The sequence below is a fragment of the Spinacia oleracea genome, chromosome 3 (assembly GCF_020520425.1).
Source record: "Spinacia oleracea cultivar Varoflay chromosome 3, BTI_SOV_V1, whole genome shotgun sequence".
NCBI classification, from domain to species: domain Eukaryota; kingdom Viridiplantae; phylum Streptophyta; class Magnoliopsida; order Caryophyllales; family Amaranthaceae; genus Spinacia; species Spinacia oleracea.
In genome coordinates, this window is record NC_079489.1 from 25024192 (window position 1) to 25040641 (window position 16450).

Below are 16450 nucleotides of genomic sequence, written 5' to 3' on the forward strand. Positions count from 1 at the left end.
TCCCAATACCGGGAATACATTTATAATTAATACCTGTCACTAAAGTTTACAACGTAATTAACGTTCCCAATAAAAGGCAATTAAATTCGTCATAGATCGATCAACCAACATGTTACAACAAACATAAAATTATTACAACAAAGGTACGTAGCTAGCTAGAGATCAAGTTCATATTACAAATTAAGCTAAAAATTCGACATTGTTCATGAAGTAATCTGCCCAAAAATCTTTCACCTCATTAATCTCCTCCGGTGAATAAGGCAATGTTCTTGAAAAATCCTAAAAAAGTGTAAATAATTCAATTTATCAACGATTGATCAATATAATAGTTTTGTGTACTTCAATTTATTATATAAAGTACGTAGTTTATGAGAACATACCTTAGTAAGATCTTGACTATTACCATGATTCATTATTATGTCGTACATAAAACGCATGACGTAGTAGCCACAATCTAGTGATCCCGGTTGTTGAGCACACTAAATGCATTAAAATAAATAACACAAGTAAAATTTCTATCACATTGTATGTTATAATTTTGAAAAACTTATTTCTTAGGTAAATAATAAACTAATTATATATATATATATACCTGTGCTGGAATCCATGTTAATTTAGTTCCCTTAGATTGTCAACCTAGTCTCTTGTAACTCCGAAAAGCACTACACATTCGATAAAATATGCAATTATATATACTTTGTTTACACATGTAAATGCAAAGAATATTTTACATGTAAGTGCAATTATATACTTTGTTTACACATGTAAATGCAATTATATACGTAGTAGTCACATTTAAGGCTAATTGGGTCGTTCTAGGTCATTTTTAGGCAAAAATGATGTTTTCGAACCCAACTTTGAACCAAAGAACCTAAGGAATGTTTTCAAACTTATTACACGTCTCATATGCATAGTTATAACTTTCTAAGTCTCTTTACAATCTATTATTTCACATTTAAGGCTAATTGGGTCGTCCTAGGTCATTTTTAGGCAAAAATGATGTTTTCGAACCCAACTTTGAACCAAAGAACCTAAGGAATGTTTTCAAACTTATTACACGTCTCATATGCATAGTTATAACTTTCTAAGGCCCTTTACAATCTATTATTTCACATTTAAGGCTAATTGGGTCGTTCTAGGTCATTTTTAGGCAAAAATGATGTTTTCGAACCCAACTTTGAACCAAAGAACCTAAGGAATATTTTCAAACTTATTACACGTCTCATATGCATAGTTATAACTTTCTAAGGCCCTTTACAATCTATTATTTCACATTTAAGGCTATTTGGGTCGTCCTAGGTCATTTTTAGGCAAAAATGATGTTTTCGAACCCAACTTTGAACCAAAGAACCTAAGGAATGTTTTCAAACTTATTACACGTCTCATATGCATAGTTATAACTTTCTAAGGCCCTTTACAATCTATTATTTCACATTTAAGGCTATTTGGGTCGTCCTAGGTCATTTTTAGGCAAAAATGATGTTTTCGAACCCAACTTTGAACCAAAGAACCTAAGGAATGTTTTCAAACTTATTACACGTCTCATATGCATAGTTATAACTTTATAAGGCCCTTTACAATCTATTATTTCACATTTAAGGCTATTTGGGTCGTCCTAGGTCATTTTTAGGCAAAAATGATGTTTTCGAACCCAACTTTGAACCAAAGAACCTAAGGAATATTTTCAAACTTATTACACGTCTCATATGCATAGTTATAACTTTATAAGGCCCTTTACAATCTATTATTTCACATTTAAGGCTATTTGGGTCGTCCTAGGTCATTTTTAGGCAAAAATGATGTTTTCGAACCCAACTTTGAACCAAAGAACCTAAGGAATGTTTTCAAACTTATTACACGTCTCATATGCATAGTTATAACTTTATAAGGCCCTTTACAATCTATTATTTCACATTTAAGGCTATTTGGGTCGTCCTAGGTCATTTTTAGGCAAAAATGATGTTTTCGAACCCAACTTTGAACCAAAGAACCTAAGGAATGTTTTCAAACTTATTACACGTCTCATATGCACAGTTATAACTTTCTAAGTCTCTTTACAATCTGTTATTTCACATTTAAGGCTAATTGGGTCGTTCTAGGTCATTTTTAGGCAAAAATGATGTTTTCGAACCCAACTTTGAACTAAAGAACCTTAGGCAAAAATTTAGGCAAAAATGGCATTTTCATATGCATACTTTACTTACTTGTTTAGTGGCTCCTTAATCATCAAATTTCTCTTCTTCTGTTGAGAATCAAATATGTAGACCTCACGTTTAGACAAGCAAAGAACTAAAAGCATCCAGTGACTCCTACATACAAACAATAAACGTATGTAGTTAGAAAAAAAAAAGTTAAATTTATAACAATCAATTAAAAACGAAGTTCAAAGTAATTTTCATACTTTTCGTAGTATGGACATAAGATGAATGTCTTAGAACTAAGTGCACTCATGGACCTCGTCATGTACAATAGAATTCGATCTGCATCGGACTTTAACATGGTGGCCGAGATCATCTCCGGGCACATGAATCCAATACTATTGGGGTGACAATCATCGTGAAAACACAACTCACTCAAAGCCCTATAATATAGAGTGTAAGAACGTTAAGACAATCATAAAAATCAAATTTAGGGGCAAAATATGAATTTAGGTAACTCACGTAACAAAAACTTGTATTATTGATATATTGAGCCATGCTCCCGAGAGAAGTTGATCGGTGTCTTCAACGGTGACACTAATTTCAAGTCCTTTTCCATATTGAATGTCCTTTTAGTGCAATGTACCTTAACGTGCTCCCCTTCTTTTAATCCCAACATCATAGTTTTCATCACATTGCACTTACCACTCAAATTTTGCACTTTATAATTTTCAAGGAAATAGGTTTTTGATTTAGTGTTGGACGCTTTTGTTCCACTTCCCCCAACCACTATCTCTTTCCCTTTGTTCCCTTTCCCTTTAGGCTCTTTACTTGTAGGCTTGTTTACCTGAGGTATGATTTTCAAATAACGATATACATATTAGTGAGCATACATGGTATAATAGTTCTACTTCAAATTATCATGCATATGTTAGTTACCTCCTCATTCGTAAGCGACACCAAATGCTTTGGCCACTGAGTGAAGGTACCATGAGCTTGAGCAAGTTTCTTAATATATTGAGAAGGCACGGGGACGGGAGCTTCTTTGTACGCGGGCTCAAAATCATCAACGCTCACTTTCACGTTATCGGACGTGACGTCGTTGTGGTGATCAAGGAGCAACTCTGGACATATGGTACCATAGGCAACAAAGACTTTCTCAGAGCCTATGTTCAGGTATAGATGGCACGGGACAGGTTCCTTATTATTTATTTTGAACAATAACGCAAATACAATGTAACATGTTAGAAAAGTTCAATAGAATTAACTAGAAACAAATTACTTGAAAAACAAAAATTATCATACCGTAATGTCGGCAAATGGATCTAAACCTCCGGAACGACAACTACTATGAACATTTGCGTCTATCCTCATATGGCTTGGTATTTGGACACCAAGTTCTTTAGCAAATGTGATAAATTTCTCCATGACCATGGCATCCATCTTGGAGTTCATCTCTTGTATTGTCTCATCTTTGACCCTTTTGGTCACTCTTGCTTCCATTTCCTCCATCTCCGCATCTCCATACCGTCGAAAGCTACGCCGCTCTCCGGTCCCCCACACAGCTTTGATGCCTACTCCACCACCAAATGTTAGTGGTCTCCCTTCTTTAGTCTTACCAAGTGCACGAGATAAGACATCATCTCGTGCACTTTTGGGAACAAATTCCCCTTCATCTTGTTTCCTTTTCCATTCATCCTACATGAAATCAAATGGTTTTGAGAAAAGTTCAACACTTGGTTTCATATTTAAGAACATATATGAAATTAGAGGAATCACAACATTACGCAAAATTGTTAAATGAACTTACAATATTTTCTTTGACCTTTTGTGTGCCCTCATCCGGCAAGTAAGGATTTCCTTTCTCATCTGGTACCGATCTTGCAAGAAGCCATAAACATGTCCTACTCGGCAAACTTGAAGAAATTGTAGACGCAGAGGAACCTTCAGATGACGAAGAAACTGAGGGAATGTACCCTTTTCTCTGCCATTCACTTGTCATTTCAGCATATGATTTCTGTCCCATATGATGAGGATATATGTTGAAAGATTGACTTTGTCTTGCTTTCTCACTTATTTCCTAATTTTAGGGGGGTAAAAGAAATTATTACAACAAAATAAAACTTAGATTATAACAAGACTTTAAATAAGAATAATTTTTATACCTCAGCTTCTTCGGAGGTACGTATCTTCACAAATTCCTTCCATATATCCTTAGTTATATAACTATACAAATCATATGGCATCTTTTCATCTTTTGGCCTTTTTCTTGTACCCCGGATCCAACCAGTCGTCAATCTTGATTTGAATTCCCTCCAACGCTTATCACAACTCTTTAAGACAACTTCTTTCTTAGTTTCATCTGTGATATGAAATTCTCTCTAAATGAAAGAAAAAGAAAAGGAACAAGAAAGTCTTTTAGCACATGAAAAAGACACGTAGATATGTACAACTGAATTTCCAAAATAAAACCGGTTACCTTGACGTCTTCCCACAAAGTGTCTTTTATTCCTTGTGAAACATCTTCCCAGGTTCTGATCAATATTGAAACCTTTGCGCGACTTATCTCGCCAATGTGATTCTTGTAATCCGTTGCCCATTTCCCTGTGGGTCGGTCCAAGTGATCCCATTCAATTATTCTTGGAACCCCGGGCATGGATTTTATTCCTTTTGTAGGGCCTCTTGGCTTCTTTTTTTGCTTTTGGGGCACTTGATTTGGTGATTTGTTAGAAGGACCTGAATTTGCGTGTTGATCTTCATCCATGCCTGACGCTACTGCATTGGAAAATCATCAAAATTACATACCTTCAAAAGCAGGATTTTAAAATAAAAATAAAGAACTGACCAGTTCTGTGCACTGATCTGCACAGCTCAGATCAGAACTGTGCAGATCAGTGCACAGAACTGATCAGAACTGACCAGTTCTGTGCACTGATCTGAGCTGTGCATATCAGTGCATAGAACTGGTCAGTTCTGACCAGTTCTGTACACTGATCTGCACAGTTTTTGATCTGAACTGTGCAGATCAGTGCACAGAACTGATCAGTTCTGATCAGTTCTGTGCACTGATCTGCACAGTTCTGATCAGAACTTTGCAACATTTTGGAACAGATCGAAACCCATAAAAGACACCATCAATCATGCATGTTGTCATTATTTCGATTCTAACCCATAAAATGACGTTTTCCTAGGTCATTTTTAGGCAAAAATGATGTTTTCGAACCCAACTTTGAACCAAAGAACCTAAGGAATGTTTTCAAACTTATTAAATGTCTCATATGCATAGTTATAACTTTCTAAGCCTCGTACTAATCTATTATTCCACATTTAAGGGTAATTGGGTCGTTATAGTACATATTTAGGCAAAAATGACATTTTCGAACCCAACTTTTAACCAAACAACCTAAGGAATGTTTTCAAACTTATTACATGTCTCATATGCATAGTTATAACTTTCTAAGCCTCGTACTAATCTATTATTCCACATTTAAGGGTAATTGGGTCGTTATAGTACATATTTAGGCAAAAATGACATTTTCGAACCCAACTTTTAACCAAACAACCTAAGGAATGTTTTCAAACTTATTACATGTCTCATATGAATAGTTATAACTTTCTAAGCCTCGTACTAATCTATTATTCCACATTTAAGGTTAATTGGGTCGTTATAGTACATATTTAGGCAAAAATGACGTTTTCGAACCCAACTTTTAACCAAACAACCTAAGGAATGTTTTCAAACTTATTACATGTCTCATATGCATAGTTATAACTTTCTAAGCCTCGTACTAATCTATTATTCCACATTTAAGGTTAATTGGGTCGTTATAGTACATATTTAGGCAAAAATGACGTTTTCGAACCCAACTTTTAACCAAACAACCTAAGGAATGTTTTCAAACTTATTACATATCTCATATGCATAGTTATAACTTTCTAAGCCTCGTACTAATCTATTATTCCACATTTAAGGTTAATTGGGTCGTTATAGTACATATTTAGGCAAAAATGACGTTTTCGAACCCAACTTTTAACCAAACAACCTAAGGAATGTTTTCAAACTTATTACATGTCTCATATGCATAGTTATAACTTTCTAAGCCTCGTACTAATCTATTATTCCACATTTAAGGGTAATTGGGTCGTTATAGTACATATTTAGGCAAAAATGACGTTTTCGAACCCAACTTTTAACTAATCTACAAATTAACTTGGTGAAAAAATAGTTGCCAAAATAGTACCTATCTCACTATTTCTCTTTTTCAACATAAAATCCTTCATCATGATCTCGGCGTGTATAACTCATGTCAACATCGTCAATCATTTGAGGGATATGCCAGGAGGAAGGTGGAATCTCATTAAACTGCTCATCATACTCTTCTTCATCATCTACATCCTCAACGCCAAGTATTCTTCTTTTGCCTTCCAGAATAACTGACCAACTACGATCGGCAGGGTCAACCATGTAAAAGATTTGTTTTGCCTGTGATGCTAATATGAAAGGATCTGCAAGATGCCCAACTCGACTAAAGTTTACAAGTGTCAGGTACCCATGTTCATCCTTTTTGACACCGCGACTAATATCAACCCACTTGCACCGGAATAGAGGAATCTTAAAATACTTATATTTCAACTCTAATATTTCTTCAATGACTCCATAGTAAGAGTTCGTCTTATCTACAAGTGTTCTATCTTTTACACTAGCATACTCTGAAGACAAACATATTGCCGTAACACCACTATTTTGCATCGTCGTTTTGTCATCTTGTCGCTTCGTGTAAAAAGAATAGCCATTGATGTCGTACCCCTCATAAGATATGACTTGACATTTAGGACCATATGCCAACCATCTCACCATGTCAGATACCTCATTAGGCGTGTCGGAAAATTGATCCATCACTCGACGCTTGAACCATGCGAGGAATGAACGATTATGCTCTTTTATCAGTTGAGGACCATTTTTTGAAGGATATTGCTCTCTAAGAAAGTTCATGTGCTCAGCCACGTATGGATGGACTTCACTAAGACTTTGCACCACAAACAGCTCAACCTTACACATCATTTCAGAACTGATTGATATCCTTTTCTTGCCAATTGTACCTTGACCCCCAAGTCTCCCATCATGTCTAGACTTTGGTACTCCGACTTCTTTCAAACGTGCCATATATTGAGAAACCCATGCAGCAACTTCCTCCGCGACGGTTCGTTGGACAATACTAGCTTCAGGTTTGGCCGGATTCATCACTCTATCTTTCAAGGTACCCATTTCCCGTTCAAAGGGATACATGTACCTCATACAAACTGGCCCACAAAGCTTAATTTCACGAACAAGATGAATAATCAAATGAGGCATCATGTCAAAGAATGATGGCGGAAAATACTTTTCAAACCGACACATGGTCTCAAGTACATCAGCCTGCAAATCATCCAGTATTGTTGGATTGATCACCTTGCTACAAATTGTGTTGAAAAAAAAACACAATCTTGTAATGGTATACCTCACTTGTGGCGGCAATATCCCTCGAATTGCAACCGGCAGCAATTGTTGCATCAACACGTGACAATCATGAGATTTCATTCCAACTAATTTCAAGTCAGACATGGACACAAGTCTACAAAAATTTGAAGAGTAACCGGCAGGGACCTTTAAGCCATGCAAAGACTCACAAAAGCTAACTTTCTCCTTTTTAGACAAGGTGAAACAAGCTGGGGGAAGATACCAGCGTTTTCCCCTTTCTTGAGGTGCCAACTCGGAGCGACCCATAGCAGCCATATCTTGTCTAACTTTAGGCCCATCCTTCGTTTTCCCTTGCATATTCAACAATGTCCCAACAATGGCATCACAAACATTTTTCTCAATATGCATTACATCCAAACAATGCCTAACTTCCAAATCTCTCCAATATGGGAGATCCCAAAAGATAGACCTCTTCTTGTAACCACCACTTGGCTGACCTTTATAAGGCTTACCAAACTCTGTCTCAATGTCTTTAACCCGTTCATAAACCTCACACGCACATAAGGGGGCAGGAGCTTCTCTCATCTCCAATTCTCCATTAAAAGCTTCCTTCTCTTTTCGAAATGGGTGATCTTCAGGAAGATACATCCGGTAATCCATGTACACATCTTTCCCACAAAATTTTAGGCGCCTCGAGACCAAATCATCATGACAAACTGGACATGCCTTCTTTCCCTTTACAGAATACCCTGACAAATTTCCATAAGCCGGGAAATCATTTATCGTACAAAAAATCATGGCACGTAAAGTGAAATTGGTTTTGGTGTATGCATCAAACATCAACACCCCTTCATCCCACAATAATTTCAAATCTTCAATGAGTGGCTCTAGATACACATCTATGTCATTTCCGGGTTGTCTAGGCCCAGAGATTAAGAGCGACAACATGATGTATCTACGCTTCATGCATAACCAAGGAGGCAAATTGTATATGGTGAGAAGAACCGGCCAAGTGCTATATTGGGTACTAAGTGTCCCAAATGGGTTCATTCCATCCGTGCAAAGACCAAGCCTGAGATTCCGAACTTCTTCCCTAAAGACCTTGTACTTTCGATCAATGTTCCTCCATTGTGGAGAATCAGCAGGATGCCTCATTAACCCATCTTTCTTCCTCCCTTCGGCATGCCACCTCAAGAGTTTTGCAGTTTTCTCTTCTGAGAAAAGGCGCTTAAATCTTGGTATAATTGGAAGATACCAAAGCACCTTAGCCGGAGAAGGTTTCTTCTTAGTTGATGTTGCATCATTCTCCACGATCTTGTAACGGGACAATCCGCATCTTGGACACTCATGCAGATTTGCATACTGCTTTCGATACAACACGCAATCATTTGGACACGCGTGTATCTTCTCATAATCCATACCCAAAGGACACATAAGCTTCTGGGCCTCATAGTTAGACCTTGGAAGTTTGTTTCCTTCAGGAAGATTACCAGACGTGGCCTCCAAAAACTGTGAAAAACTCTTGTTGGTCCAACCGTTTTCCACCTTTAAGTTGAAATATTCGATGACGGCACCAAGTACAGTTTGTGTAGAACCAGGATATAATGGTGTTGGGGAAGCTTTGATTATACTATCATACATATGGGGACGCTCAACGAAATGATGGTCTTCCACATCATGCATCATATCATCTATCCTATCTTTCTCCTCTTCTTCCTCACTTTCAACACCAATATCATCCTCAATTTCATTATCATCACCATTATCACAATGATTATGCTGACTCGAGCTCGGCATACTAGAACTTGCCCCATGATCTATGCTCTCACCATGCCATGTCCACGTCGTGTAGTTACCCTTAAAACCGCGACGAACTATGTGATCAACAATATCATCAATATCCCGATACCCCCTTGAATTATTGCAATCACAACAAGGACACAGAATTAAACTTGATTCATGTTCTGATTGATGTTTCAAGGCAACCTTAATGAACTCTTGAATCCCTTGTAAGAACCTTGTAGAAAATCGTTTACTACCATACATCCAACTCCGATCCATTTTCAACCACTAAAGATAAAACAATATGACCAAATTTTGTCAAAGGTTAGAATATAAACTAGGCTATTCATATCATTATAAATCCATGGCTTCCAACAAAACCTACCATAACTAATAACAAGTTCCCATAGTACAATTCATTTCACATCACAAATTCACAAACCCGAATTTTGTAGCAAACCCAAAACATCATTTCATAACCTACACAAACCATCTCATAAACCTACACAAACCCAAAAATTCATTTCATAACCTTAATTCAACAAAACCTAATTCTAATAAACAAATAATTTCAACAAAACCAACTATTACAATTCATCAAAAACTACAATTAAAATTCAACAAAACCTAAATCTTAAATGTGCACAATTAAAATTCAATTAAATAATATCCACAATTAAAATTCAATCTTAAAATTCAACCTTAAAATTCAACTAAAATGTACCATTAAAATTCAAACATAATATCCACAATTATAATTAAAATGCACAATTAAAATTCAATTAAATAATATCCACAAAATAAAATTTAAATGTACCGAATTAATCGATGGAGCAATTGAAGAGAGGAGGGCCAGCGGCGTGGCAGCCGACGGCGTTAGCAAGCAGCGGCGACAGTATAGGAGGAAGCGGCGACAGTGACCTGTGAAGAGGCCGGGGGTTGAACGACGATCAGGGGGCGGCGACGAGCAGGAAGTTGGAGGACAATGAGCTGTGCGAAGAGGAGGTTGACGCGGCAGGAGGACGAACAGCAGGTCGAGGAAGACGGAGGTTGACGGCGGAGGACGAGGTTGACGGCGGAGGACGAGGAAGGCCGAGGAAGTTGGAGGAAGGAATTGAAGCAGTGAAGGGGTGAAGCTTTTGTAATTGGGTTTCAATTTAGGTCGCTGTGGAATATCGAATTGGAGAGCTAGCGCCAACAAAATTAAATTTTAGAAAAATTCAAAACATCATTTGCGTCGCAGAATTACTAAACTGCGACGCAAATGACTCTAGGATGCCCCCCAGAGTCATTTGCGTCGCAGATTAGTAAATCTGCGACGCACTTGATTGAGTTAATTGCGTCGCAGTTTTACTAATCTGCGACGCAAATGACTCTGGGGGGCATCCTAGAGTCATTTGCGTCGCAGTTTAACAAAGCTGCGACGCAAATGACTAAATTTTATGCTAAAATTTGTCATTTGCGTCACATGTTCAGAATGGCGTGGCAAATGCGGGGATGCAAATAAGCCTTTTTCCACTAGTGTAGCTTGACCATTGGAGTTGGAATAATAAATTAGCTTGGCCAAGCAAATTAGCTTATTTAAGCTAATTTGCTTGAAAAAACTTGTCCAATGAAATAATTTTAAATCAAATTAAATTTAAATATTAATTGACAAATATGACTACATTAAATATCAAGCTAGTAGCTAACCATTAGGGTACTAACTAGCTAGAAAGGAAAATAGCTTGAAATATTATGTGGCATGATAAGCTAATTTAGAAATTAGCTTACCATTAGAGATGCTCTTACCAACATGCCCAGGACTAAGGTCTATAACGCTGAGCCTCAAACCAAAAATATAATAATTATCCTCAACCGTTTTCTCATAATATGATCAATATACCCATCATGAGTTAAATTTATACACTTCTCAATCACGGCACAAGATCCCAAAGTTAAACAGTATATAATTCTGCTGGGTAACTAATAACACTTATCAAGATAAACAATCTAATATTTCCCAAACTAATTGAGTAAAACTCACGCATGCCTAATATTCTCCAAAAGACCATATACATCTAGCATCATCGGTAACTCATATTACTTATCTAAAGAATTTAAACCAAAACTTAATGATATGATATTATAAAAAATAAATAAAAAACTAAACATAATTCCTAAAGAGTAATCGAAACATGGATTACACTCATGTATACTCAATCAATGAAGCAGCACACTTTGAATCATATATCATAACAATATATATCGCATTAGACTAAACAAATAAAACTAAATAACACATTCCAATGCCGCATAAACGAGACCCTAATTCAATAAAACTCCAAGAGATGCATGATTACTCATAATTAATACGAAGAATAACATAAAAATCTCCGACGAGTACCTGTGATTTCACACGATAAATATACACAAACAACTCTAATGTACTAAGTGTGTGTGATTACCTTCTAAGAGTAAAATACCAAATCATAAAACCGGATATGTGTGCAAACATATCGCTCTTGTACTCGTCTACTTTGCTGTAACTCTATAAGAATTGGGTTATGGGTAAACTTAAATAAAATTGGGTGATGGTGGAATTTTGGTCAACTTTTGGCTGATTACTATCTTATAAATGAGATTGAGACTGATGAAGGTAAATGGATGTTAGGCGCATGAAATATGGAGAAGAATAATTGCTATTATCACCTAGGTAGCACCGATACGGATACGGGAACGGATACGGGGACGGAAAACGGCAAAACCAAAATTTCTAAAAACGGGTACGGTATGGATTCGGCAAAAAAAAAAATATATATATATATATATATATATATATATATATATATATATATATATATATATATATATATATATATATATATATATATATATATATATTACTTAAATATATTACTAGTAACTAATGATAAAAATTACGAAGTACATTGTAACTCAGTATAAAGTTTCTACTGAGATGGGTGGTGGCCCCCAATAAATAGAAAAAACTAAAAGCTACAAAGTATTTAAAATTGTTTAAATAATAATAATAATAATAAATAAGAAGAGTGGACCTTTTGACCACTTTCTTTAATTCACTACTCCTTCAATATTTTGGATGTACTAAAGATACCAGTGCACTTTTTGACGCACCCTATTTCACTCACCTTCTTTTCTCTCTCCTCCTTTAATCCACCGACCAGCAGCAACCACCTTCTTTTCTCTCTCTCCTCCTTCAGTCCACCGATCACCAACCACCGACCACCTTCTTTTCTTCTTTTCTCTCTCCTCCTTTAATCCACCGACCACAGCAATCCACCGAACCTGCAAGTCGAAGCCTCGAAGGATCCGAGAACTTAAGAAGAAGGCCGGCCAAGAGAACGACCGGCAAGGAGAAACGGCCGGCGGCGACGAACACCCGCTACCCCAAGTCGCCAACGGTCCAGGTGAGAGAGAATTTGCCTCAATTTGAGGATTTTGAAAAATAAACCCTAATTTATGAATTTGGGCTAACATAATACTCTGGGTACGTGATTTCAAGCCCGAATACGTCCCCACCCGTCCCCAAAAACGAATCCAACCGTACCCATTTCCTACCCGCGTACCCACTATTTAGATTCGGCCCGGGGACGTATTTGGGGCGTACCCGTACCGTACCCGTACCCGGTACGGGATTCGGCACCCGGGCAACGTACCCGTGCTTCATAGATTATCACTTTGTTGCAACGGCGAAGGAGATATGACTAATTATAATTAGGGTTAAAAGCATATATATATGTAGCTCGAAAGCAAGAGTTGTATTAAAATAAATAGGGTTTTAAAACTTGCCGAAAATAGGAACATACTATATAATTTATGAAAGATCATTTAACAAATAAATATATTTTTATTTTGGATATAAATATATTTTATAAAATCATAAAATATTGGGGTATTACAGTTGGTTTGGATCCTCCCGAGTATTCCCTTAGATTGCTCCTTAAACCCCTATTTAGGCTAGAGATTTGACTATAATTTGGCTTAGTAACGCTGCGATTTGAGTATGGACGTTGACAAGGGTTGAGGCAATTACGAGGGTATGAAAGTAAAGTAAGCTTCGTTAATACTTAAGCTTAGAATGGTGTATAATTGGGTTATTGATGATTAGAAATTCGGAGGTTATTTATAGTTTTGTTTGGGTGTAGAAAGATAGAAGTACGAAGAGCTAGAAGCTGGCTGAAACCCGCCTGCAAGCGCTAGAATTAACTCGCGCCTGCCTGGCGTGCGCTGGAAATTAATGGCGCTGGGCAGGATGTGCCGGATCTGTTGGTTTGCGCGTCAGACCTGGAATATTTGTATTTGAATAAAATACAAATTGCGGCGTTGGAAAGGAATTGCGCAACAAAGGCAGCGCTAGAAGTGTGTTGCGCTAGCTTCCTGCCAGCGCTAGAACTGTGTTGCGCTAGCCTGTCAGCGCTAGAAATATCTAGCGCTGGTAGGTTGGCGTCGCGCATTCTAGATTCTCCCGGTTTATTCCAAAATCTATCCCTTTTCTCATAAATTAGGCTCTTTTAAACGACTTATTGGAGTGCAATTCTATCTTTTAGTCTATTTCTATCTTGTTCGGGTTCTATATTAATTTAGTAGCTACTTAGCATAGAAGTTACTATTTTGGCAATTACTATGAATCGAAATCTTGCTTCGAGGGGTATTTTAGTCAGCTATAGGATGCCCGTCTGCCTAGTCAGGAGAGCATGAACAAGTAGGTCATCATCGAACTTTTCACTTCGGGTCAAGGGTCAAATTTAGGCGTCTATAGTTAGCCCCTACTTTGATTGAGTCTGGTTAAGACGATGATTAAAGTATGTTAGACGAAGTGTGTCTGGTGAATCTAGTCTTTGAGTGAACCAAATTCAGATGCGAGGGTCTCACGAGCCCTCTAATAATTACATTTGACTTAAGGGTCATCACTTGGAATGTCAATATTTCTGTTCACGAGTCATTGGAGATCTGTTAACTTGAACTTATATCTTCTCACAAAGTCATTGAAGGTGTTCGGGTGACGAATAGAACTTTTTGAAAACGGAGCACATGGCCTTTTGAAAGCTTAGGAGGATATAGCCTTTTGAAAACTTGGGTGGACTGAACCTAGAGAACTTGGGGTGGACTGAGCCTAGAGAACTTGGGTGGATAGAGCCTTTGAAACTTGGGTGGACAGATCCATAAAAACTTGGGTGGACAGAGCCTTGGAAACTTAGGTGGTTAGTGTTAGAGTAGTCTTTATATATGGTGAGTTTTTGTTGTTGAGAATTATCCGACATTGATAGAATGGAGATGGAAGGAGTTGTTTATATTAGTAGGCCACCTTTTATGTTTGAATAGAAGTGGGCCTACTAGTTGGGCTGGTGTGTGCTTTGGATTTTGGAGTGCTTGTGGTTGGTTATTAATATTACTATATATTAATAATCAAGATTAGCACTTTGCACGAGGCGCGAGCGTGAGATTTAATTATGTTTTTTGCTTAATCACGTAATAAGAGGTTAATTAGCTTCCTCTATCTTATCTCTTTCTGTTGAACAGTTACATTGTTTCAAGTCAGTTTCTCTGGCTATTTATATTCCTAACTGTTCTCATTAATCTTCATCTTCTTTTCTTCCTCTCTATCTCAAAAAAACTGATTTTACGTTCATATGTAGATTATTGTTTTGCTACAATTAATCTCAGCCGGTAACCCATAGCAAGAAATAGTGGGGGCTAATATTACTTTAAGGACAATGATAATCACGACCCTAATTCTTCATCCCGTGTATTTATTTCTAACAGTCAGAGCCTTGGAAACTTGGATGGACATAGCCTAACTTGGTTTAAGATTGTTATAATAAATTACATCTGACTCTGTTAAATAGTTTAAACCCGTTGACATCAATGTCATTTCTGTATTAGTATACTCAAACATATTGAGCTTGTTAATGTATATTACCGTTTCTGTAATTTCTCTGTTGTGTCATATTGTTTGTTACATGGATATAGTCAAACCCTTTGGCAAAATAACATCAAGGAAGCTCTTTCTAGGGGAAAGAGAAATAGGGAGAAGGTAAGCAAGGGAGACGTGGAGGTAGAGAAGCAGAGAGACGGGTGTTTGAGTGAGAGAAAGAGGGAAATGGGGAGATGGGAAGGGAAAGGAACATAGAGATGAGACGAGGGAGAGAAAGGAGGGGAGAGAGTGAGCACTTTTTTTGGTATGTAAAGATTCACACAATTAAATAACACGAATTTCCTTAAAACATGTAAAATTAGAAAAGATGAGCGAATAGGATGAGGGAAAGAAGGAGAGAGATGTAGAGTTATCCAATACTAATGAGAGAAATGGAGATAGACAAAGAGCATGGCTGTTGTATCAAAGGCAATAATAATTGTTATTATAAGTCTGACGAGTCTAATACAATATTTTGAGGAAAGATATAGTAAAAAGTGTTTGTGGTTTGCCTTTTGTTTATGCATCATATGAAGCTCGGAAATTTTGTGTAATGTAATGTAGGTTATCGCATTAGCATGGCTACACGCCTACACGCATGTGAAAGTTTCGGAATAAAGAGAACAAAGAGCAAGAAAAGGTTATGCCGAACAATGATGATTCTATGGAAACTAACTTGGTAGGAAAGTTGAAAAGGATGTGCAAGAAGTCAAGGAAGAACTTCTATAGACTTATCTGAAAATTAATACAAAATACGCACAGAAAGAGATAAAAGCTCATCTCTTTCCAAGTATTCAATTGACGTATCACAAAGGTGTTATATTGTACTAGAGCCCTGTCTTCTACTTATCTTTTGTTATTAAATTCTTCTTAATATTGTCACGTGTATAGGTCATTTCAATTCATAACATTTATATAGACGCACATAGAATATTTGACCGACCAAAGTTGGTGTCATGTAGCTACTCCTAGCCATACTACGCGCGTGCACGCGGTCAGACCACTAGTTAAAAAGAAAAATGCATGAAGTACTTGATGTCCAAAATTCTCACAATCATTAACATCATTAGTTCTATCAAACAGTCAATATAAAATTATGATCGGAGTAATGAATACGGTTCCCTGAAACTCATAAAA

General features: G+C 37.0%; 1 protein-coding gene across 1 annotated transcript; it reads right to left on the bottom strand.

The window, feature by feature from the left end:
* On the bottom strand, window positions 1-4995 carry LOC110778190 (uncharacterized). The gene is made up of 11 exons (XM_056841249.1): window positions 4618-4995; window positions 4304-4519; window positions 3949-4218; window positions 3444-3836; window positions 3078-3338; window positions 2661-2985; window positions 2402-2581; window positions 2205-2309; window positions 593-662; window positions 381-479; window positions 1-279 (listed from the first exon to the last, which is right to left on the bottom strand). The coding sequence occupies exons 1-6, from the start codon at window positions 4900-4902 to the stop codon at window positions 2677-2679; spliced, it is 1734 nt and encodes a 577-aa protein (XP_056697227.1). The 5' UTR covers window positions 4903-4995; the 3' UTR covers window positions 1-279; window positions 381-479; window positions 593-662; window positions 2205-2309; window positions 2402-2581; window positions 2661-2676.
* Window positions 4996-16450: the final 11455 nt, after the last annotated feature.

Bases quoted from the DNA above. Each gene is read 5' to 3' on its own strand.
- LOC110778190 (XM_056841249.1), bottom strand. From the start codon at position 4,902: ATGGATGAAGATCAACACGCAAATTCAGGTCCTTCTAACAAATCACCA. The intron at 4,520-4,617 runs GTAACCGGTTTT...TCTTTCATTTAG, and splicing joins CTTTGTGGGAAGACGTCAAG to AGAGAATTTCATATCACAGA. The intron at 2,986-3,077 runs GTAACTAACATA...ATCATACCTCAG, and splicing joins TGTCGCTTACGAATGAGGAG to GTAAACAAGCCTACAAGTAA.